The sequence below is a fragment of the Dermacentor variabilis genome, unplaced genomic scaffold (genome assembly GCF_050947875.1).
Source record: "Dermacentor variabilis isolate Ectoservices unplaced genomic scaffold, ASM5094787v1 scaffold_12, whole genome shotgun sequence".
NCBI lineage: Eukaryota > Metazoa > Arthropoda > Arachnida > Ixodida > Ixodidae > Dermacentor > Dermacentor variabilis.
In genome coordinates, this window is record NW_027460280.1 from 50,380,045 (window position 1) to 50,406,091 (window position 26,047).

Sequence of the window (26,047 nt, forward strand, 5' to 3'; positions counted from 1 at the left end):
TAACATTCTCAAATACAAATAAAATGGATAGGCATACAGAAACCAATATTTTCGAACATGAGCTATTTCTATTAGCAAGCTCATTGGCATAAGGCCAAACTTTGTTACAAGTGAGATTCTCTCTCAACAGCTGGTAAACCAACCCCAACTGTCCCGACATATCCTGACATGTGGGTGAGTAGGTTAGGATTCATCATACTCTTGGTAACAGCGCAAAGGGACGCGGAGAAAAGGAAGAAACACAACAACACGGGTGTCCGTGTCCCTTTGCACTGTTACCAAGACAACTATGTGCCCTGTGCTCGTACTGTGACAGGAGATGGTGGGTGCACGCGTGTATAATTAAGGAATAATACTGTGTGCCGTGACAACTGCCCCTTCCCACGTGTATGCTTCACCGCGTAATATTTCTGTACCCAGGCGAAGCTGACTTTCGGGAACCGGCTCACGCAACGCGCCGTGCTTTCCGAGCTTCAAAGCCAATCGTAAGGACCACGAAGGCGGAATTGGTGCCATTGCTGACAGTGGCGAATTCTATAATGAAAAAACATGGCGCAGAACGGCAAGATGCTTAATAGCGAACGTCAAAGCTGCTAGGCCTTGCATTGCGGTGTTAGTGGCTGCGGCTGCCACCAGATCTGTGTGTGAGAACGCCAGTTCGAGGCGGCGGCTTTGGTTAATGCCGTTTCGGACCTTCAGTCACAGCAAAAAGTACGGAAAATCAGACGGCAAAGGGTTCTTGCGTCCGAAATTTCAGACGTTCCTATACATTCACTCTATGGGGTACGTGGCGGTGGCGCGAAGCCGTCCGAATTATTGGGCGCCCGGAAAGTCTGTCGTTGACTGTACACTGGCAACTCCTCCAGCCAATGACATGGCGTCAAAGACGATTCGTTACAATTACTCTGTGTGACTCAAGCCAGCATTACCGCGATTTTTGCTCCCTTTCAACAAAATTCCAGCTAATTTTCCCTCACAGAAGCAAATTCCCCGAGTATTTTCAGACTATTCAAAATCCCTGAGAATTCCTGGTTTTCCCGGTTGGTAGACGCCCCCCCGATTACTACGTTTCAAACCAAATTTGGGGCCCCAGCACATGTTGCGTAGCATTTACATTTGGTATAACATACCCCCCCATTGCACTTTTCGCCACTCAAAAACTGTTGTGTAACTATTTCACAGCTTTGCTGTAAAATGAGCCATTAATGTAGTTTTGCATACAAGAACTATACAGGCTCATTATGGTAGACAAAATACATGAGTACCATGCTACAAGTATCACAAGCAATGAACTACCAAGCTACTGTACTTGACAATTTGCACGGCAGGCGGACTCCAAAAGTGGCGGCATCTGTGAACATATGTTTTAGAGACCAGAACTGGTAACACGGTGGCACAAAAGACTGTGCGGTGTTTACTACAACACCCTGCTACCATTGCAGTAAACGAGTGCCAGGCAAGAGAAACGGCTGAACTCTGTTTTCTTAAAATTGCAAATGGCGACAGGCAATTGTAGGCTATATTTTAGTAAATGAAATGACAGGTACAGATGATACTTCACCCATCCTAATTCAGTTCAGCAATTGGATATCAGCCCAGTCCCCTCAACATCACAGCAATGAAACTGCATAGAGAATTGTGCACTGTAAGCTCAAATCACCTGCTCACACTCCAATAAAAGTAAAAGTGCTCAATAAAAAAAAAGGAACAAGAATATGAATAAACTTTTATACCAATTCTATACAACTGTGCCAGGTGTACCAACAGCAACCTTTTTCATTAAAGTAAAAATAGACGAGCAGTAGGCCCAGCCATTCTGTTCAAAGCAGCAAACTGACAAGTCCGATGCAGCATTCCCATAAAAAGTAAAACATGCTTTATTTTCTGCGAACGGAATTCCTGTACAGAAATTTCACCTCATTCACTCTCCTTGGATTTCTTTTTCTTCTTCTTCGGTTTTTTCACATGTTCACCGGTTTCCCCATTGCAATTCAGTTCAGCTGCTTCATCTGCATCTTCCGCAGCTGCAAGCTTCTTTTTCTTCTTCTTTTTAGGTGGCGATTCTTCTTCCTCTTGCTCTTCTGCATCCACTGTTGTGTCCATGGCGCTATTCTCCATTGCTTCCCTTTCTTTCTTTTTCTTCTTCTTTTCCTTCCTCTTCTGCTTCTTCATAGCGGCCACTGCAGCTTGCGCCTGCAGAAGAGAATGAGCAGTAATTAATAGTTAACCAGGGTTAATAACTGTTACAGTGAAAAACAAGGGTTTTAAAGGCCTTCCAAGGTTCTGAGAAAGTACTATGTACAAGGACCAAATCAGTGCCACGTTTTGGATGCTTGAAAACCAGACAATTCATTTAATACAAAAAAAAAAAAAAAAAATTGCTCAGAAGATGAACTGCTGCCAACAACCACACAGCTTCAAACAGGCCTGGACTGGCTTGAACTATCAGCTGCAACATTGCTATCAGACATGCCATAGAATCTGTTCAAGCTCAGCAAAAGACGAAATTCGGTTTTTAAGCACTTCATGAGGTTTACAGTGTTTTTCAAGGACTGCTACAAGAGCCTTGGCTTAGCCATGCATTAGAATTCTACTCTTTCATGCACAGTAGTTGTACCGGAAGTGGTAAGTGCAATAACATGCCCAGTTGGTTTTCACCTGTTTCAGAGCCAAACTCACTATACTCACGACACAGCAAAGGACATTAACGTGTTTACATAATTGCTGATCAAAAACAAGCGAAAATAGTTATATGCAGTGCCTTCAGTGCACAAAATCTTTTGTGGCTTTTTGTATGTGGCCGTGACACAATGTGGCAGAATGCCGAATAAAGTGAATGAACGAAGAGTGAACACAGCAAACCATGATTTACACTAAGTAACAACACTGCTGGCTGTATTGCTTACATTTCGCTGTGAATTTGGTTTTCTCCTGTTGATGACAATGACAAATGGTGTTTTCTGGCGCAATGGCCAAAGAGCAGCATTTCATCTGTTCACTCACGAAATTAGTTCACACACCACCATTTTTTAAAAGAATACACACTTTCTGCAGAATGCACGAGACCTGACCAACTATGTAGAGCTGTCATGATTCTGCTTCTCCAGTTCAGGTGCATGCATGAACACGTGCAGTACAGGGCATTGTAAAAAATTAAATATAAAGGTCAGCAAACAACAGTAGACAACCAATTCCGAACTTACTGTATAACTTCCTCTTTATCATGGTAAGATGAAGACATTAAGAAAATGCTATTCCTTGTATGCAATGTGACATCTATTAAGTCATCCAAGAAACTGCAACTTTCAAGAAAGACTGAAGGAACATCGAAACGACGTAAACAAGTACCAACAAGAACAAGGTACAGTCGCCAATTTATAATTCAGACAGCTTCGCAGCACCGCTAATGGCCACATAGACTTAATGTGTCAAGACGACCAATATTTCAGACAGCTGCCAGCTCTACATTTAATTAATCGGACTCCCTCTGTGACTGTAGTGTGCCTCGACTCTGCCGCCATTAATTCCTCTGGCAACCTCGATGAGACATCCAGGGTGTGCTCCGATTCTGGCCAGCATCAGAGTGTCTATGTAGATAGCTAAGGAGTCAGGCGAGACAGCTTCGAGGCCAAGCAATGTTACGCATTTCGAGCTGTCTGGAAGACGCTTTCTGTGACGTGATGCCACCTCGTGGCAACGAGGGGGCTGAGAAAAGCACACATAATTTCTGTATTTTATGTCCTTGCGCCTATGAACCTATGAGAAACACGATGTAACTTACATTAAGGGCATAGGAAAGGGTGTATGTTTTCTTGTGCGCAGACCTTCCCATCGAATTTCCAAGCATACTGCTCAGCCGCCATATTGTTTGGACAGGAAAGTAGCCTGCATCGTTTCTGACTTCGATGCTGTCTTCGCAAAGCTGTCTACTTTTGACGCCTTCATGAGAAGTTAATCGAGACTTAAGATGGCTACGGTGACTACTAGAACAGCCCAAGTAAGGCCACAGAGATTACACACTAGACGGTGATCTCGGAGGCTTTGCCATGGTCGCTGCTTTATGCCTCACAGATTTCATTGCAAATGCCAACATGACTGTAACTCGTGTTTTCTCATTGCCAGTGAAGCGGACATAAACTTGTTTAGAGCCCTTTTCGTGCACGGCAAGGGGTGATGGCATGTCCACATAAACCGGTGTTTGGTCAGCATTGCCGATTTGCCCCAGCTGGAAGTTCTTGGACTTGCGCAGCGAAATAATGTGGCACCGGAAAGCCACAAGCAGCTCTTCGAATGTATCTGGCAGCTTTTGCGAAATCAAAGTTCGGCGGTGTAAGGAAAATCCAGCACGGCACATGTAGCGATAAATCAAGTGCTTGCTTGCTTTGAAGGTGGAGCTCGGTAGTCCTTCTCTTGGAAGTTCCTAAGCTTTTGCCTGCATAAGCGCCCTGCTCACAGCCACATGCGCAGCTCGATTTCCTGTAATGTCCCCTACTCTTTGGGCAGCGAAAGCTTCTTCGCGTTCCGCTGCACGCGAAAAGGGCTCCCTTCTGTCGATACCATCTGCAAATGCTTTCCTCGTTGAAGCCGAACTGCCTCCCGGCCGCACTGTTGCCTATGTCCTATGCGGCTAAAATGACCTTTCTCTTGAAAGCAGCAGAGTACTGTCTTCATGGTCCGGACATCTTGGTCCTTAAATGCGGAATAAAAAAGATTCACTTCGCAAAGCGTGGTTGGCATGTGTGCTGCCAAGGTGCACGCTCAACAATAAAGAAACGATGCTGTAGTCACGCAACAATAATGAAACCAAGCTGTAGCCACGCAGCAATAACGAAACCAAAGCTTCTAGCCGAAATTTCTGACTTAAATTTTTGTTCGGATCCGCATATAGTATGAGGCGTAAATTTGAGACGCTAATAATAGTAAAAAAAAACATTGTATTATATGTGGGATTTTAAGGTATGCCGCTGATGTGACGATTTCTGCACACCTAGTGCAGTGCGTAATGTGTGTCTTGGTTAGAAAAATGCAGCAAAAGCAAGGAAATCCACATCCCACCGATGTGGAACTGTTTATGGCGCTTGAGATGGTGGTCGCAGCATGGGGTGCCATGCGTCGGGCTGCAATTGAGCGAGTGTCCGGTAATACACATCCCTTGCTTCATGACCGCTGATTTTGGTGCCATTCGACAAGCATTGCGTGCAGATTCAGCGCCGGATGTAAATTTGCGCGAAGGGGCCGTAATTTCGATGATCGCCTTTGGGTATTTCGCGCTCGTCACCGGACGCGTCAGCGCCTACGGGCGGACAGCATGTGTTGGAGAAATACTGTTGCATGTGTGAAGTGCTGGTGCTCTGTGTCTGGCGCCGAGTTGTGTGCAAAATCTCGCAAAAGTGATCGTACAACCTATAGAAATTAACCAAGACTACTGCCCCATGGCAATGCTTCCACCGCTGTTGGATGCATGCGGCGCACTTTGTGCTGTCGGCAAAGCGATTCTATATTCTCGAGAAAAGCTTGCTAAAGTAGACTAACGGTATCTTGACAGTAAAGTTTTGTTCTGCGACGCATCACCTATCTGTGCTGTCTCATTTCGCAACAATGAAATTCTTGAGAAAGTGAATTTTTTTGCGTTCCCCACCGATTTCGTTATTGCGAGGTTTAACTGTATCGCAGTAAAGGGCAATACAGTCGAACCCGGCTATATCGAACTCGCAAAAAAACGCCTATCAGTTCTATATAGAGCATAATTCGATATAAGCCTGCTAAATAATTGGATGTCATAAAAGCACATACCATTTATAAAATCACTTTATTGATGAAACTAGCTTAGTTTCGCACGAAATAGTCCTGCATTTTCTTCTGCTTGGGCAATTTCGCTGCGTGCGAGGCACGCACTTCCCCACGTTGTCTAAGGAGTCTGAGCAGCTGAGGCCGCAACATTCCGCATTCGCGCAGAAGCACCGGACTAGTGCGAGCGCACCAATCACTTCGGAGGATGTGGGCCAAAGACGGTCGTTGCTTTCCTCATAGTGCCCATTTTCACTTGTGCTCATTTTCACTTGTGCTCATTTTCACTTGTGCTCGGCACGATGTCGGCAACGTAGTCTTCGTTTCCGGGCTCTCCCGTGGTCGCGACACCATCATTTGCGCTCACAAACTCGTCCACCGTTGATTCGTCAACAGCTTCCGGAAAATCTGACAGCTCGCTCCAAACTTCGACAACAACGACAACGGCTTCGTCGCATTAATCAGAATTTACAGTCATCACTGAGCACGCGGAAGTCGGTACGGCTGAAGCTATTTTGGATGAACCACTCGTACACGGCCGTGCGTATGCGTCGGGCGCCACGGGCACTACGGGCACCGGGTCGCGAGTTAGGCCGCTTCAGCCCTAATTTCCCCCTTCAAGATCGTGCCGAGAGTGCACCTTGGAATCTTGTACGTTGCGGGGACATTCTACTTGTCACCGCGTTCGACCCGGTTTATGATTTCGAGCTTCACGACGAAAGGCGAATTCTGCCGCTTCATCACGGCAACACTCCGGGAGAAGGCGCACACAATGAATCAGATAAGCAGCGAGACAACTCGCACTTACGCCATCTTGCACGACGAGGGCACAAGAGCTTCTGATTGGCTGTCTGAGCAAGCGCTGCCGCGCTGCGGGCGGGCGGGCCAGGATCATTTTTTGTAGAGGGGTGTCGGCGGTTCCGAGGTAGCGCGGTCACGTAGGGAGAGCGTTTGGATGGAGCCGCGCCGCCGGGTTTTCCAGTCACCACGAGGGAAAGCCAACTTCCGGGGGCACTTTCCGCCGCTTGACGTTCGATATATCGGGAGTCGCTACTAGTTTTGTTCGATGTATGCGTAATTTTTGCTATATATACTCATTGTAACTATACCGTGTCAAGAAATTGTTCGATATATGGCATAATTCGATGTAAACGGGTTCGATATAGTCGGGTTCGACTGTAACGTAATTGTAACAAAGTAATTCTGCCTCCTCCTTCAACTTTGTTATAATGAGGTTTCACTGTACAGGCGCCGACAAAAGTGGTATACTCCACGCAGCGGGAGCCGGAGCAACGGCAAACTGCATCGCAATGCCATCTACAGGCAGCATTTGGGATCGAGACACCCAATGGGTGCCCTTTATTATCTGCAGGCATGTCGCTTGACTCGTGTCAATGCAGATGGTGCCGCGATGCAGTGTGCTGCTGCTCCGGCTCCCGCTGCGTGGAGTACACCACTTTTGTCGGCGCCTGTACATGCCACAAGACAGACTGGATCAGCACACTTGTCATTGTTAGAGAAAAGCTTGAATCGGCACATATTTATCAACTCACTACACATTCAGACAACCGAACAAACTCTGAATAGGAAACCTTGACCAGTTCGACCCTCATACCTATGACATTTTTGCTCAACGGCATGTAACTTCACACAGTTTCAGTTTCTTTTCACTGTGAACAAAGTGCCCATGTGAGGTAATAATAATTGTAATACCAGCTAGCTCCAGCCAAAATGTAGCCACCCAGGCACGGTAAGAGCCAATAAGTAATGTCCAGATGAGCAACTCACCTCGGCCAATGCATCAGTCATCACATCCACATTCTTCCTTGGTATGTCGCCAGTCTCGTAAAATTTTAGCCTGTCTTCAACTTGCTCTTTGAGCTTCATGCCAAAAATGTTAGTTGGCAAGTCTGGGCAGAGGCAAAAAAAGGCATTGAAGATTGCATAATACACAACATAAATATAAATAGTAACGCCAAACTCTGATAGACGGCACAAAGCTCCAGGCTTCCGAAACACCAGAATCTTGCAACTCAGAACGAAGGAATGTAAGCACTGTGGACAGTAACAAATGCATTCACATGCTACACCAAAGCAACACAGCGCACATTGACTACATGAACATTAGCTCCTAGATGACACATGGCCTAGGATGTGAGCACAGAACTGAGTTGCACCTACTGTTTGCTGTAGGGGCTCCACTTATGAGCAGCAACAGTAAGGAACAGGACAAGGCCAACAGCATAGAGTACAGTGGTTTCCCAACACACCCGCCTGTTTTCCTGAAGGCACCCCCTTTAGTCCTAACAAATCTTTTTACACGAGTTGGGGATTTTGTATATTAGCGTGGGAAGAAGCGCATGTATGCAAAGGAACACTAACTTTATAGCTGCTTTATGGTGGAAGAAACCAGAAAGACAGAAGCCGGCTTCTCCCTAACCATGCGAATGAGTGGCTGAGCATCACCATTGAAGGCCCGGAACCGCAAAGTGCCCAAGATGCCACTGACAAAGACATGTTTTTATCGATTTTATCACGAAAGTGGTAGGTTGTTACAGCAAGAAACCTGGGCGGATGTAACTGTTCAGAATGTGCTCAAGAATGCGCACATACATTTGTGGCAGTTCAGTTTTATTAGTAGGAAGTACGTAGATGCTCACAACTTTTGTTTACAGATAAACCTCAATATAATGAAGTTAGTAAAGTCAGCCATTTGCTTTGTTATATCGAAATTTCGTTATATTTAAATTCAACCTTTTATGCAAATAAGTACAGTTGCCGATCGATTTTTCTTACACAGAAAGGGACCGCAGAATTTCAGGCTATCGGAAAACAAATTTGAACGACAAAACAATTCATTTTGACAAATTTGGGAGTTGGCAACGGATGATACCGTTTCATGCCATATACGTCAACGATATCTTCTTGGCAGTACGAATTAAGCAAAGCTAGCCATGCTGTCATGTGTACTACGCCCCTGCGGCTGATAGAGTCACCCGCACTGGGACGATGCTATCAGGAAAAGATCCGGCAGCAAATGCTTCATCTGCCTCTTGCTCCAACGGATCACCAAAACTCGCGATTACGTGACTTCTAATACTAAATTAATGGTAAGACAGTTTACATGGTGCCACACTGTCTTGGCATACCCACACTTTGCATACGCGGCTGGCTGAGCGCATACACAGCTGCGCTTACAGCCATGTGTAGCCACAGCCTAGATGCTCGCCAAATTACTCCCCACCCCCTCGTGCATGCTTGATCGCGTTACTGCGAACTAGCTCCCCTCCCCTTCTTTCCCTTTCTCGGACGGGAAGCCGGCACTCGTGAATCCACCATCTTTCTTACCGCACGCTCACGCACTTTCACACCTAAAACACACAGTGTGTGGGGCATGATAGGATCTTATCGAACTTGGACTTTATACGGAACCTGAGCGGCTCCACTTCGGCGGTGGTTCTTGTCGCGTGGTGCGCGATTTGCGAGCTGTGTCTGCAAACAGCCACTTGTAATTCAACCATTTGACCACCTGCATCCGCGAAGTTTCTACTTATTGTCTCGGCATCCTTTGCGGTGGCAGTGATATTTCATTATATTGAAATGACATACAAACACACTTCGTTACATCGAGGTTCTAAATAGATTGTGTTCTATGGACAAGAGACTATGGAAAGTTAAATACTTCCATTATATTGAGGTTTAACTGTACAGTCGAACCCGGATATATCAAACTCGAAGGGGATTGTGAAATATATATATCAATAATTCCATATACAGAAATGTGCTTGAGACGCTGCTCGCGGTCGCAACAGATGGTGGCTCCACTAGCTCAATGATTACAAGTTTCTTCAGAACTATCAATGTCCAGACATGGCTAACGTAGGCCTGACAAGCCGACTTGGCTTGTCTCAAATTTTGCACTGTAGCTGACTACTAGTGGATGACTATGCCAGAACAGTAACATCCTTTTTCTGCTTTTGGTTCCAAGGAGAATCTTCTTTCGCCTTGTCTTGGTGACTGAATATGCCGAATAAGTATGCATTAATGCAGAGTCTGAAGCATTGTACGGAGCATCTGAAATTTTGTGTGTTCTTATGTTTGAAGACATAAGAGATACAGGATCAGTGACACCACCATGAAGATCTCCAAATAATCAGTCAGCGACTGCTGCCAAAACCACGTTCTCCTTTTCTTCATCTGGCAACAACTTGCACATATTTAGGTTAAGTAGAAATACCAGCCAGAAAACAAATGCAAATTGGGTGCACATACCACTGAAGCAATCGATCCGAGAAGCCAGGGAACACTTGTTGGCCAGGTAGCGTGAAATGCGACCTTTATTTTTGGCACCAGCACGTCCAATGTATGTTGAGTGGAAGATAAGACCATACTTGGGTGTGTTGCCTCGAGTCTTCAGAGCCCTGCAAGCATAAACAGTTATACAGGCAGCACATTTGCTGTTTGCAAGCAAGACCCATGTTCATGTGCCAAGTTTCTTCAAAATATGAAGATAGAAGCTGCAATTCCTATTCATCTTTAAAATTATGTGGGTTTTACGTGCCAAAACTCCTATTCATCTTTGTTCACCTGTGGTTCCTGGAAAGCACAGCAGCTGGTGAGTACAATAACAGGAATATGCATTTGCCCAAACCTAACACACCGCCAAATCAAATGTGCGACCACTTTATATAAGTCCGAAGTAGATAACTAACATAGAAATTACATTAAAGCTATTAAACAAAGTAGAAATCTAATGCGCACTTCATTTTTCAGCAAGAAAAAAAAAAAAAAAAGAAAAAGAGGCAAGGGTCAAACGTGTCGCAGAACGGCAGCCTGTTTCTTGAAGTCAGCTTCACTGCAATACATTTAGTGTTAAGGCCAACCTCCATGGAGCAAACTTTCGCGACAATTTCACGTGACGAGAAATGCAGCACGAAGCGCCGCCGCATATTCATCCAACCACACTCCATGCAACCAAGAGCGGGCGAATGCCACCGACCATGCGGTCAACGCAGCCCACGAAAGCAACGTTGGCAAATGAAAGCGGGGAAAAAAAAAAAAAAAAAAGAAAAAAAGCACCTAAACCAATGTTTCTTACACGCAAAATAAGGCAACTGACTTGAAGTGCGTACATAGGTGTTCGCTGTTAGATGGGATCTATTTAGGTTGCTACAATTTTTGTTTTATATGCAACCCGTTGGTACTTAGCAGATACTATCCCTCGTCTGTGACCCGTGTTTGTTTACAGCTCGCTCCTTTCGCACACAGCTTAGTTTTTCTACGGTCTGCATCTGCCTTCGAGCCTGCCCTGCGATCAGGAAAACATGGAAAGCGATTTATGTTACGAGGATGTTACCATGATGTTATGAAGCACAAACAACCAACAACAACCAACGACAACCAAACAACAACTCCCTCTGACGGGCGACCAACGGAAGCCAACCTCAATGCTATGGTCCGATTGGTCCACATTTTTCGCCTCGCTGAACAACTTCCTGTGGTGGCGGTTCGCTGGGTGGCAAATACCGTATTTACTCGCATAATGATCGCACTGGCATAATGATAGCACCCCTGAATTTTGTCGTCAAAATTTGATTTTTTTTATTTCCCGTGTAATGATCGCACCCCAAACTTGCTGCAGCGATATGTCGTGTGCTAAGTCTAGCTAATAATGATTGCGCTTACCATCTGTCGAATGCTACGCGAACGACTCTTCAAGACAAACCAAGCGGTCTGCATGCACCAAACATCCTTAAGTAGATGCCTCATTTCATTACTTTTATCACTTTCCGCACTTCCATGACTAAAAAAAAGCTGCAACCAAACTTGCCTTTATTATGTGTAGGCTTTATAATGGTTGTGGTCAACAACAACAAAAAAGGTGCCTTTCGATTCTTATCTGCACTTGTGGTCACGCAACAAATCGCATGCGGCAACGATAGTAGACATGTTTACACTGATACGTTAAAAGTGTACCCTGTTCATTCGCTGCCCCGCTTGTAGCCCAGCTAAGATATTCACCCACCCTTAGCGGAAACGTGCCGTATTAGGATAGTAGTGAAGACAGATGCCGCAGTTTCCGCAGCATGCCGGCCATGTGTTTCTATGTCACTGGCAGCTAAGCGTGCCCATCTGTTTGTCCCCTCAAAGTGGGCATGGCTATACGTTATTGCCGCAAACTTGCCGATATTAACAATATTATTCATTATTGATACGGAAGAAACTGTTTCAATGCACGTAATGTACTCACGAGAAGAAAAAAAAAACGCGTTCGGCTTCCTCTGCCGGCCGCCATATTTGTTTTGGTGTCCCGCAGCAAACGCGGGACGAAAAAAAATTTTTTTCCTTGAGGAAAATTTAACTAGCGTAACGATTGCATCCCTGATTTTGCGTCAATTTTTCTGTCAAAAAAGTGCGACCATTATGCGAGTAAATACGGTATCTGGGAAGAGTGGATTGGCTGTGAGCAACCAGTTCGTGGACGTTGGGCATCGTGCAGCCGTCGAAAGTTCGTCGCTTTTTCACTCCATGGAGGTTGGCCTTTAGGTAATAAAACATACAAACACCACAAAAGTAGATTTGGCTTCATATCTGCACTGGGCAGGCAATTCTCGTACCATTTTCTTGAAAATAATAAAATAATAAATAAGCAGACAAGACACTGTCAGCAATGATTACTCCTTGAAGATCTTCCTAGGGCGGACCAAAAACAGGTGCTTTTGACTGGAGATGACGTGTTCAATGCATTTGCTGTACCATAAGCTCCACTAAGATGGATGCTGCACTACCACTAAAGGAGTCTGTACTGGGGTCACCCAGGGGCCAGGCGAATGTATACTGACTGGTCTAGTATTACATGGCCAATACAAATTTTAGGATTGACATAATGAAACTTCAGCCTATAGAAATGCATATGCTGGGCCGAATTTGGTCAGGACCAAAGTAACAAAACAATCGAATCAACCAAAGTCAATTTAACAAGAGTCCTATGTATTTATGAAAACTAGTATTCACCTAAACAAGGCTTTCTCAGCTCCCAGAATTTGAACAGTGGATGCCGGGTACTTGGCCAGGTTAGTCAGGCTGCCTGCATGTGATATCAATCGTGCTCCAACCTGCAATGTTAAATAAGCAAAAAAAAGATCATTACAAAGTGAAAATGTACAATAAAAGTTGAAGAGATGAGGGCAATGGGTGAACTTTGTTCAAACAAAACTGCAGCAGAAAATTGTGTCGTCAAAATTAGATGTTTTCTTTCCCGCGTAATGAGCGCACCCCGAACTTGCAGCAGTGATATGTTGTGTGCCAAGTCTAATGATCGCGCTTAAAATGTGTCGACTGCCGTCGAATGCTACACGAACGACTCTTCAAGGCATACCAAACGGTCTGCATGCACCAGATTTTTAAGCAGATGCCCCATTTCATTCCTATCATCACTCTCCGCACTTTCATGAAAAAAAAAAAAAAATCTACAGCCAAACTTGCCTTGGCTTCCTTATTTGCAGGCTTTAAAATGGTTGTGGTCAACAACAAAAAAAGGGGCCTTTCGATTTCTCTCGTCTGCACTCATGGGCACGCAACAAATTGCCAGCGGAAACGATAGCAGCCATGTTTACAATGATACGCTATTTATACGCCGACGCTTGTAACACAGCAAAGATATTCGCCCACCCTTAGTGGAAATGTGCCACATTAGGATAGTAGTGAAGACAACTGCTGCAGTTTTCGCAGGATGCCCACTATGTGTTTCTATGTTACTTGCAGCTAAGCGCGCCCATCTCTATTTCTGTCCCCTCAAAGTGGACATGGCTATGTTATTGCCGCAAACTTGCCGATATTAACAATACAGTCGAACACGGATATATCAAACTCGAAGGGGATCACGAATTAATTCGATATATTAAAAATTCGATATAAAAAAATACAGGCCCAGAGACTACCTGTGGCGGACGATGACCTACCGATCGGCGCATTCAAGAATGACAACTATTTCCGCACACACGACGCAACGTAATGCTTTATTTGCGTGAAAAAAAATCGCTTATGTTGGTCTGCTTCTTCGCCTTGCAAATGAAATTAAAGACGCCAGCCTCGATCTTATCGAGGCTGTTCAGGTGCGAAAGCCCGGTTCCTTCCATGTCGCCGCAACAACGGCGAATCAAGCTGAACGCGGCCGCCACTTCAGCGGCGGAGTACGAGCGTGTAGCCGCCCCCTCGTCCGGATGATCTTCGTCGCCACTCGAGCTGTCGGCCTGGGTCCCTGCGACTGCAGCTACAATGTCCTCGTCGGCGAGGCTCGCAACAGCCTGAACATTGCTGTCAACGTTCACAAAATCGTCAGCAGACACTTCGGCTGGAACGGCAGCCGGGAAAAGGGACGACAACTCGCGAAACGCGTCGTCCATGCACTCGTTGTCGCTGTCGCCGTCTTCGCAGGTTTCGGGAAGTTTGGCCGTCACGAGGCCTGCCTTCCGGAAGCAGTTGGCCACGGTATCCTGCTTCACGTCTCTCCAGGCGCCCGTCATCATTTGAATGGCCCCCAGCAGGTCAACCTTAAGCTCGGTGCCCATGCGGAGGTTCACCAAAAGCCTATCAATGAGTCGCCTCCTGTAGCCGACTTTGAACGACTTAATGATGCCCTGGTCGAGCGGCTGCAACTTCGCTGTCGTGTTTGCCGGCAGAAACTTGAGCGCGATGTTTCTGAGCTCGCAGGTGGTGTGATGGGCCGAGCAATTATCGACGAGAAGGCAAGCGTGACGCCCCGACTTGCCCAGTTCGGCGTCCCACGCTTGCAGCCATTCAATAAACAGCTGACGCGTCATCCACGCCTTCTTATTGAAGGCGTAGCGAACGGGGAGCTGCTTACAGTTTTTGAAGCAGCGCGGTGCCCTTGCTTTGCCGATCACAAAGGGCTGGAGCTTTTGAGAGCCGTCCATGTTTGCAGCGAGCAGAACGCTCACGCGGACTTTGCTCATCTTGCCCCCGTGACACGTGCTGCCCCGGACGTCGAGCGTCTTGCTTGGCAGCATCTGCCAAAACAACCCGGTCTCGTCGGCGTTGAAGATTTCCGCGGGTGAAAACTTCGCGCAAATTTCCGGCCATTCGTTCGAAATCCACTGCTGGATATCCTGGCTGATGACGGCTCCGCTTTCCCCAGAAATGGTTTTGCCAACTATCTTATGGCGGTTCTTAAACCTCTGCAGCCACCCTGTATTGTCGGCGAAGTTGTCATCACCGAGTGCAGCGGCAAACCATTTAGCTTTAGCCATTAGCATTGGGCCATCCACCGGAATGTTTTTAGCCCGCACCTCTAAAAACCACGCATAGAGGGCCTTTTCAACTTTCTCGTGGGCAGGAGCGCGCACACGACAAGCTCCCGACGTTCGTTGCTCCGCCGCTTTCGACTTTATGTCCGCCTTGTTTTTTAACAAGGTGCTTAGAGTGCTCCGAGGAATCCCGAAGTCGTCTGCCACCGTCGCACTTTTCTCGCCCGCCTCAACACGCTGAATGGCTTTCAGCTTTGTCGCAAAGTCCAGGTTCTTGCGCTTCTTGACGCTGCTTGTGCTTGCTGTGGCCATTGCTTCCGCGTCAGCTCACCACGATCCAGTCACACGTGTCGTACGTGAGACGCACGCAAAACAATAATGAACACGAAACACAAGAACGCGCACAAAACACAAGAATTCACGTGCGCAGCCTCCGCCAACAAACCGCTCGCGATGGTCACCGGTCACCTCCGAGGGCGACAGCGACGTACGAAAGGCACGAGCTGTGGTTGGCTGAGCAAAACTCGTGAAAAAGCAACAAGAAAAAAAAAAGGCAAAAGGAGGAGGCCGCCGGCGCCCTCTTTCCTCTTTTCCGAGCCGATCACTATGGTTAGGCGGGGGAAGGATGAGACATTGAGAGAGAGAGAAAAAAAAAAAAGCAGTTCCACAAGTCGGAGAGCGTGCGCAGCGGGAGTACAGTCCGAGCCTCCCTCCCTCGCTCTCACATTTTCCGAGCATTTCGTGGGAGGCGCGGAGTGCAGTGAGTGCCGAGATCGCGCGGCATTCTATATATCCAATGGCGGGTAACAATATCGTTCGATATAAACGTACGGATTGCTATACTTTAACACAGAATTTTCAAGGGGATAATTTACGAGTTCGATACAGACAATAATTCGATATATGTGGGTTCGATATATCCGTGTTCGACTGTATTATTCATTACTGATACGGCAGAAACTTGTTTCAATGCACGTTATGTACTCAGGAGTAGAAAAAAAAAAGACCACCATTTTTGTTTTGGTGTCCCGCACTGTTACAGCGGCAGCCACTTGCCTGCTGACATCTCGAAGCAAATGTGGAATCAAAAAAAATTTTTTTTTGGGGGGCGGGGGAATTTAGACCACATAATGATCGCACCCCTGAATTTACGTCAATATTTTTTACAAGAAAGTGCGATCATTATGTGAGTAAATATGGTAATGCGCAGTGTCCCAACCATAAATGTAAAAAAAAAAAAAAAAAAGTAGACAAAGCAGAAGCAACCTCAGAGAGGGTGCATTTATATCCCGTGTGCTATAACAGCATGGGCTAATGCAGAGTAGAACCGGCTCGGTGACATGCAGATTCATAATCTCCGATTAGCCAAATCCACATGTGAAGACGCTGGTAACGCTTTGTGTACCACACCCATGATCATGTGCGCGCAGTGCAGTCGGTGCTAGGGTGCGTTAGCTGTGTGTATGCCGATTGGACTGTCTGCTTTGCCAGCCTGCCAGCCAAATTGTTTTAAGCACACCAGCTTCATTGCCACTCAGCAGGCATCATGCAGTGATCCAGGAGGACTGGAGGAATATTTGTCCAAAGGCACACTCAATGGTGCCACCATTGCTGAGCAACACATGAGGCAACCTTTGTGCCATTTGAAACAGTTTCTTTTTTTCAGCAAGCCTGACGACAATGTGGCAAGGGACCACTTTTGGCAGTGTGAAGGCAAGCTGTCAAGTTGCTGCAAGGCAAGGCTCAGAAAAGTAAGCTCACCAACTTTTGGCAATAAATTTTTGCTTTGTAAGCCATTTCCCTGTTTCATTCCCGCATCAACAAGATCCCCGCGATCGCCAAATTCTTCCCTGTTCCCCAACGATTTTGTTATTGCGGGGTTGGCTACAATTACAGTGAATTCCACCAAGCAAAGGATTTAATATCCTTCAGTACACAGCAATGAGAGTGAGTTTTAACACTGGCCTTTTGTCAGCAACAAACCATATCTGCAAGCAACTAAGGAAGTTCGTCTCGCATTACTAAACATGAACATGCGGCCAGCCAAAGAAACTACCACTCATGTCTGCTAAAATTGAAATATGTTTGCAGCCTCTGCTTTTTCTGATGTGGCAAAACACATACAGTGGAACCCCGTTCATACGTTTTTCACCAGACCGGGGCAAAGAAACGTAACAGCCGGGAAAACGCAACAGTAAGGAAAGCTCCGAAAATGAATGAAAAAATGCAGCTTCAACTATAGACAATTTATTTCCACAGAGTGCGCTTAGGACTTAAAAAAGTCTATAATGGTGGCTTGCCGTTTCTTTCGCTCGCTAGAAATCTCCACACGTTTCTCAATAGCCTGGAAGGCCGCATTGCTGTCAGCGTCGCTTTGAGGTGCGACGTACCTGCGGAGGAGGTCCAGAGCCGCGACGGCCTCTCCAAAGCTAGGATTTGGCAACTCCCCGGCATCACGTGGCTCGTGCTCCTCATCGTCACCGTGCCACGGCAATGGCAACGGACGAAGGAATATCCGCTGGAAATTTTGCCCTCTTTGGCGTAATCATGCTAACGTGCTAACGATTGTTTAGTATTACTGCGGAGCGCGCGCGTCCGAGCAGCCCGGTTGCGCGCAGCGCGCCATGGGAGAAATGTGAACAACAGAGGAGAGCTGGCCCGATAGGCGGAGCGACGCCACAAGCAACGCCAACTTCCGGTTTCATTTTAGCTTCACAAAGAGTGACGTCAGGGCCTCTCCTGAGTTTCCTTCTTCCTCCGTTTCCAACAACGATGCGGTGACCGTAATCACAGTGATGATACTGAGAGCATTTTTCACGAATGGCCACTTAGTGGCAGCCTCTCAAACTGGCGTGCGGCTTCTTGCAGCCAGTTCCATAGCCAAGCCCAGCCAAAACTAGTCAAAAGCCAAAATGGCGGTTGGAACGCGTTGCCTAGTTTAGCCCAGGCGGGTGCGGGGTGCTAAGTTACGACGTATCATGCGGGAACGTTTTCACAGCTACTACGTAACAGCGGGTTTCCTTATACATTGTATCCTATGGAAGCTATGCCGGGAACGGATGAAAACGACGTAGCAGCCAGGAAAACGCAGCAGTGAGGAACGTAACAGCGGGGTTCTACTGTACATAGAGCGGTTGAATGTTAAGGGGGGACGTGGCTTTGGAAATCAACTTCCCTATTTCTTCATGGATTTTGATGAAAATTGGCAGAAATGTTTAGACTGTCTCCCTGATACTTCCATAAAAGTTTCACAGCGATATCTTGAGAACATTTTATTCAATCTTATTGAGCAGTACTTTTCTCCCGCTATCTTTCTGGAGAGCCTGGGGAAATTAAGAAACGTGATAGAAGGCTTGTTAAGTATTGAGTGCATAGCTAAATGCATGCTGAAGGTCGCGACATTCTTGCATTTTTTTTTTCGCAACACAATTTTTTTTTTTTGGTATGCCATATTTTATTATACCTTCGCATCGAGCACACTTTCGGGGTAGACGAATAGCTATATTGTAAACTTACAAAGGGTCAAGATAAGAAAGCGAGAATGCACCTGCACTGTAGCCCAAGAAATGTGAAAAAAAAAAAAAAAAAGAGTCGAACTATGCTAAACGGTAACAAAAATCAGCTCTAGAAACTGAGCAGAAAGGCAGAAAAACAGTTTTGAGAAAACGGCTCTTAAAGTTTCACCTTCTCTTCACTTCTCTAAAAGGCACCAAATTTGTAGTCTTTGGGGTGTTTTGTGATGTGGGGCTTCTTGTACACGCAGCCTCTGGTCTGGTGTGCTCCCCCCCCCCCCCCTCTTTTTATAGGGCATTCTTTGCTGCTGCTGCTCTACAAAGAGCATAGTGCCTAGGTTTCAAACCAAGTGACATGCAGAACTCTGTGTGGGCACGAATATAGTTCCAGGGTACTTCAGGCAGCCTGTAACCGCAGGCTGCCCAATTGATAGCAATCTCCAGCACAATCAGTGAGGCTTTCTTTCTCTTCTTTTGGTAGAACTAACCATGTTGACCATTGACCAAGAAAAAGGGTTATAGAAACTGAAAATGTGATACTCAATTTTTTGGCAATTTTCCGCAATGCAAAAGCCATGTCCCCCCTTAACCCTTTGAAGGTTTTTGCCGTACATGTACAGCGGCGGTTTCAACCCTCCGTTTGAAATTTCGCGCCATAATGACGATGCGTGCTCACTGGGAGGTGCTGCCACCTCTTAGGACTTACAAGAAGCATTTGAAATTTGCGCTACCTTCTTGGGGAGATAAACAGAACTGATTTCTAGCTTCAGCGTGTCGCACAGACTGCGGCAACACCAATTTTGCGGTTTCGGTTTCGCCGTGTGATCGCAACTGAGGCGCCCAAAACGTCATTTTTCTCTTTGTCGGCACTCTCTTGCATGGTGGTGGAAGTTGATTTCTATCTTGATTGGCACTGCTCTTAGCTTGTTTATCACCGCCGCTCGCACGGTATTTTCGCTCTCAGCGGCAATGCGCTTTCGGTTCCGCCGTGGGATCGTAACGGAGGTGCACGAAAGGCGATTTTTCTTTGTCAGCACGGTCTCGCAGGGGCGGCGGAAGTTGATTTCTATCTTGATTGGCGCTGCTCTTAGCTTGTTTATCACCACCGCTCACGAGGTATTCTCGCTCTCTGTGGCAACGTACTTACGCAAGAGGGTGCCTCAGACCTCTGCCAAAGGCAGCCGCAAGCAGAGAAAATGTCATGTGTGCGCCAACACAACTCGTTGCTCCAAGATGAGAACAGACACGCATTTTAGGTGTGCAGACTGCGATAAGACGCTGTGCGTAGAGCCGTGTTTCAAGGAGAACCACACTCTGAAATACTATTGAACATTTTGCAGTTCTGAGTGATGCAGACACCAAAATACTGTTCCTAATTTTTTTTTACTATTTATTCTTGATTTTACACATTTTGTACATTTAAGATCTGCAATAAAGTAATTTGACCACCTGGGAAAGTTTTTTTCAAAATAATTCGACCCTCAAAGGGTTAAGAGAAGAGTACAGTAGAATCTCGTTGATACATTCCCGTTACATAGATTTTCCCGGTGCCAACGCTTGCTATCGAGAACATTAAAAATGACCGAACAGAGTTACCGTATTTACTCGAAACTAGGCCGGCCCCGATTCTAAGCCGACCCTCGAATGCCCGAAGCCAGAAAAAATGTAAAAGCTGACCCAGAAGGTAGGCCGAACAAAAAAAGTAAGGACAGCGTTCACAAAATGATAACAGCATTTATTTAATATGAACATGCCGAGGTCACTATGTCGTCACCGCTGCTAGCTGCGTCCCTATACTCAGACCACACGTACGCTTGTTGATGCACGCAAGCTCGCAGGTGCAGACAGTGCAGCATCGCATGTGTCAAAACGCGGTGCTATCGGTGAACAGCTCCTCTCTTACTGCGCACTTATCACTGTCATCTCGTTTTGCACACGCAAAAGCATCTTCTGTTGCCCTTCTCAAAGACATTTTTCTCATCGATGCTGAAGTTCCGCTTGGCTTACTATGCCTCTGCGGCTGGCACAACTTTTCACCACGCCACATGCAGATACCATAGAATGAAGAACCAGCTCCGACACGACACAGGTCAAAGCGACGACATCGCTCGTGTACTTCAGATGGCTACTGGCCCGGCTAGTAGAGGCTGCGATACTGACTTTTCTAGATAGCGCTAGCTATGCACCATATTTATCATTTTCAGTGACAAGCTGGCACATTCTTTAAAATCCCTGAACCTAAGCTGACCCTAAAGTTTTGCATGTGATGATTTGAAAAAAATATAGGCGTAGATTTGAATAAGTACGGTAAGCTCGTTTTTTACCAGTTCATACGTTCCCAGAAAACACTATTTTTCAGCACTAATATTCATCATCATCATCATCAGCAGCAGCAGCAGCAGCAGCAGCAGCCTAGATATGCCCACTGCAGGGCAAAGGCCTCTCCCATACTTCTCCAACTACCCCGGTCATGTGCTAATTGTGGCCATGTTGTCCCTGCAAACTTCTTAATTTCATCCGCCCACCTAACTTTCTGCCGCCCTCTGCTACGCTTTCCTTCCCTTGGAATCCATTCCGTAACTCTTAATGACCATCGGTTATCTTCCCTCCTCATTACGTGTCCTGCCCATGTCCATTTCTTTTTCTTGATTTCAACTAAGATATCATTAACTCGCGTTTGTTCCCTCACCCAATCTGCTCTTTTCTTATCCCTTAACGTAACACCTATCATTCTTCTTTCCATAGCTCGTTGCGTCGTCCTCAATTTGAGTAGAACCCTTTTCGTAAGCCTCCAGGTTTCTACCCCGTAGGTGAGTACTGGTAAGACACAGCTATCATACACTTCTCTCTTGAGGGATAATGGCAACCTGCTGTTCATGATCTGAGAATGCCTGCCAAACACACCCCATCCGATTCTTATTCTTCTGATTATTTCAGTCTCATGATCCGGATCCGCAGTCACTACCTGTCCTAAGTAGATGTATTCCCTTACCACTTCCAATGCCTCACTACCTATTGAAAACTGCTGTTCCCTTCCGAGACTGTTAAACATTAGTTTTCTGCAGATTAATTTTTAGACCCACCCTTCGGCTTTGCCTCTCTAGGTCAGTGAGCATGCACTGCAGTTGGTCCCCTGAGTTACTGAGCAAGGCAATATCATCAGCAAATCGCAAGTTACTAAGGTATTCTCCATTAACTCTTATCCCCAATTCTTCCCAATCCAGGTCTCTGAATACCTCCTGTAAACACGCTGTGAATAGCATCGGAGATATTGTATCTCCCTGCCTGACGCCTTTCTTTATTGGGATTTTGTTGCTTGCTTTATGGAGGACTACGGTGGCTGTGGAGCCGCTATAGATGTCTTTCAGTATTTTTACATATGGCTCGTCTACACCCTGATTCCGCAATGCCTCCATGACTGCTGAGGTTTCGACTGAATCAAACGCTTTCTCGTAATCAATGAAAGCTATATATAAAGGTTGGTTATATTCCGCACATTTTTCTATCACCTCATTGATAGTGTGAATATGGTCTATTGTTGAGTAGCCTTTACAGAATCCTGCCTGGTCCTTTGGTTGACGGGAAGTCTAAGGTGTTCCTGATTCTATTTGCAATTACCTTAGTAAATACTTTGTAGGCAACGAACAGTAAACTGATCGGTCTATAATTTTTCAGGTCTTTGGCGTCCCCTTTCTTATGGATTAGGAATATGTTAGCGTTTTCCCAAGATTCCGGTACGCTCGAAGTCATGAGGCATTTCGTATACAGGGTGGCCAGTTTCTCTAGAACTATCTGCCCACCATCCTTCAACAAATCTGCTGTTACCTGATCCTCCCCAGCTGCCTTCCCCCTTTGCATAGCTCCCAAGGCTTTGTTTACTTCTTCCGGTGTTACCTGTGGGATTTCAAATTCCTCTAGACTATTCTCTCTTTCATTATCGTCGTGGGTGCCACTGGTACTGTATAAATCTCTATAGAAGTCCTCAGCCACTTGAACCATCTCATCCATATTAGTAATGATATTGCCTGCTTTGTCGCTTAACGCATACATTTGATTCTTGCCAAATCCTAGTTTCTTCTTCACTGCTTTTAGGCTTCCTCCGTTCCTGAGAGCATGTTCAATTCTATCCATATTATACTTCCTTATGTCAGCTGTCTTGCGCTTATTGATTAACTTCGAAAGTTCTGCCAGTTCTATTCTAGCTGTAGGGTTAGAGGCTTTCATACACTGGCGTTTCTTGATCAGATCTTTCGTCTCCTGTGATAGCTTACTGGTATCCTGTCTAACGGAGTTACCACTGACTTCTATGGCACACTCCTTAATGATGCCCACAAGATTGTCGTTCATTGCTTCAACACTAAGGTCCTCTTCCTGAGTCAAAGCCGAATACCTGTTCTGTAGCTTGATCTGGAATTCCTCTATTTTCCCTCTTACCGCTAACTCATTGATCAGCTTCTTATGTACCAGTTTCTTCCGTTCCCTCCTCAGGTCTAGGCTAATTCGAGTTCTTACCATCCTATGGTCACTGCAGCGCACCTTGCTGAGCACGTCCACATCTTGTATGATGCCTGGGTTAGCGCAGAGTATGAAGTCTATTTCATTTCTAGTCTCGTCGTTCAGGCTCCTCCACGTCCACTTTCGGCTATCTCGCTTGCGGAAGAAGGTATTCATTATCCGCATATTATTCTGTTCCGCAAACTCTACTAATAACTCTCCCCTGCTATTCCTAGTGCCTATGCCATATTCCCCCACTGCCTTGTCTCCAGCCTGCTTCTTGCCTACCTTGGCATTGAAGTCGCCCATCAGTATACTGTATTTTGTTTTGACTTTACCCATCGCTGATTCCACGTCTTCATAGAAGCTTTCGACTTCCTGGTCATCATGACTGGATGTAGGGGCGTAGACCTGTACAACCTTCATTTTGTACCTCTTATTAAGTTTTACCACAAGACCTGCCACCCTCTCGTTAATGCTATAGAATTCCTGTATGTTACCAGCTATGTTCTTATTAATCAGGAATCCGACTCCTAGTTCTCGTCTCTCCGCTAAGCCCCGGTAGCACAGGACGTGCCCACTTTTTAGCACTGTATATGCTTCTTTTGGCCTCCTAACTTCACTGAGCCCTATTATATCCCATTTACTGCCCTCTAATTCCTCCAATAGCACTGCTAGACTCGCCTCACTAGATAACGTTCTAACGTTAAACGTTGCTAGGTTCAGATTCCAATGGCGGCCTGTCCGGAGCCAGGGATTCTTAGCACCCTCTGCAGCGTCGCAGGTCTGACCGCCGCCGTGGTCAGCTGCTTCGCAGCTGCTGGGGACTGAGGGCCGGGGTTTGATTGTATTCAATGCATCGCCAAACTGCAATTGTATGATATGTTTTCCGGACGCTAGATCCAATGTAAACAAGAAAATGCACGAGGTACGTGCAACCGAGAACAGGATATAGCTGTCCGCCATGGCAGTTTCACCGCAATACTTGCCCGCCCATCTCACGTGGAAATGCCGGCGTCCACTCAGTTTATCATCTCGATTCACAGCGACATTCACAGCTATCACCACCAATCCTACTGCGATAAGCATCTTCGACGATCTGTTTTACAGCACGTGGTGCCTTCGGAAGCGTAGCGCACTTCTAATAGACGATAACCGAAACGCGCCACCATTCCCTGCTGCAGATTGCGATCATATACGTTTCCGGCTGCTAGATCCCATGCGAACAAGAAAATGCGCGAGGCACGCAACTGAGGACAGTATATAGCCGCCTGTCACATGTGAAAATGATGGCGCACAGAGTTTCTTATTCCGGTACCAGCAAATCTCCACCTGGGTCGTTGCACATCGCATTCACAGCTATCGCAGCCAAACCTATTGTGATAAGCATCTTCACTTATCCATTTCACAGCGCATGGTGCACAATGCCACTGGTAGCGTACTGCATGCTTTTAGTAGGTGATAATCCAAACGCGCAACCATTCCTTGTTGCAGGCGGCGCGATATGGCCATCAAGTTTTGCTTCGGCGGCATCCGTAGTCGCCCACCAGCTTGATTTTGTTTCAGTTTCCCGTCGCCCTCTTAAAACCCCCGCAATAGGAAAAGAAAACGAGTCTCGTGCTGCAACGATCCGCACGACGCTTCGCATTACGTTTATGTCAACAACTGTCTAGTCTGTCAAGTTTTTTAGTTGTGAGTATGTTTTCCCAGTTACAAGGTTTTTGTTTTTCTCAAAACATATGAATGAGGTTCTACTGTATTTACACCATCAAACGCTATAGTGGCTTTGCTATTGATGAACTCAAGATCTTAAGTAGACAGAAAAAAAAATAGTAACAGTAACAGAACATTAAAATTAGGCATGCTCAGCTAGCAAAAAAAAAAAAAAAATGCCGTTGGGAGGTGAAAACCTTCACACTTTTGTTCTTTTGCTGCTGACACAAAGCGCATACCGTTTCGCCGATGAGTGTTGCCAGGTTGGGCGCAATGTCATGCATCTTGGTCTTGAGGTATTCCATGAGTTGCTTGCGGTATTCCACCAGGGAGATGACACGTGAGGCAAACATCTCAATGTTGATCAAATCCACAGGTGATATATCCATTCCTGAGGGAACAAGACCACAAGTGATAACTGATGTACTCATTGCTTGAGCAATGCAGTAACCAAGACTAGAAGGAAGCTGAATAAGCAACATAGGTATGGAAAATATATTTACGAATTAAATCCATTTGCCTTAGCTTGGTTCTTTGCTTACACCGCCTACCGCACGTATGCACCGAATAGTATAGGGTACACACAATTCCTATGCCAAGAGCCCGAAATCTGCCTTGTAATGGGCAACAAAAACGCCTTTTCATGCACGCATATCACGGTTCTCAGCTGACAGAACATTAACTACTCAAGTATTCAAAGCAATGGAAGTTGTGCCCGTCACCACAGAATTTAGAGCATGCAAAAGACATGTATTGCATCAGTCCTAGTACGAAAAGGCTATAAGTAATTTCATTTGATGCTCAAAAGCAAGTGACCGGTGCTGTACACTGACTACTGTATCATTTATAGCAGCTTTCCAACCCCCATATCCAACCCCGAAATAGAAGTAAACCTCAATATAACAAACCTAAGTACAGTCGAACCTCGATATAACGAACCTCAATTCAACGGAATTCTCGAAATAATGCACTTTTTATTTTTCCCAATCTCTGCCCCATTGAAAACCATATATTTTTTTTCGCGATTTAACGAGGTCACTTTATACTGTACTTACGATTTAAAAGTCCTCGCGCATCGCACGCACGTACCAGGAGCCTCCTTGAGAGGCAGATGAAAACTTAAGCCGGGAATACAGCGATTTGCATGCGCCCTTTAATGCTCAAATTTTTCCGGCGCGCTTCAATATGTGGAGCAGAACGTGCCGCTGCGCCATCTATCGTGTACGTATGAAACCTGCAGTGGACGCGCTCCTGTAGTCCTAGCCGGAGTGCTTC

The 26,047-nt window shown here is 46.0% G+C and overlaps 1 protein-coding gene across 1 annotated transcript in view; it reads right to left on the reverse strand.

Moving 5' to 3' along the window:
• Nucleotides 1–1,853: 1,853 nt before the first annotated feature.
• Nucleotides 1,854–26,047, reverse strand: part of Nop56 (Nop56 ribonucleoprotein) — a 50,003-nt gene continuing 25,809 nt past the window's right edge. The window contains exons 6-10 of the mRNA XM_075676758.1: nucleotides 25,012–25,163; nucleotides 12,802–12,902; nucleotides 10,060–10,208; nucleotides 7,576–7,697; nucleotides 1,854–2,193 (exon numbers count right to left, since the gene is read on the reverse strand). Coding sequence (XP_075532873.1) covers nucleotides 1,918–2,193; nucleotides 7,576–7,697; nucleotides 10,060–10,208; nucleotides 12,802–12,902; nucleotides 25,012–25,163 — 800 coding nt within the window. The 3' untranslated portion in view covers nucleotides 1,854–1,917. The remainder of the gene's footprint in view (nucleotides 2,194–7,575; nucleotides 7,698–10,059; nucleotides 10,209–12,801; nucleotides 12,903–25,011; nucleotides 25,164–26,047) is intronic.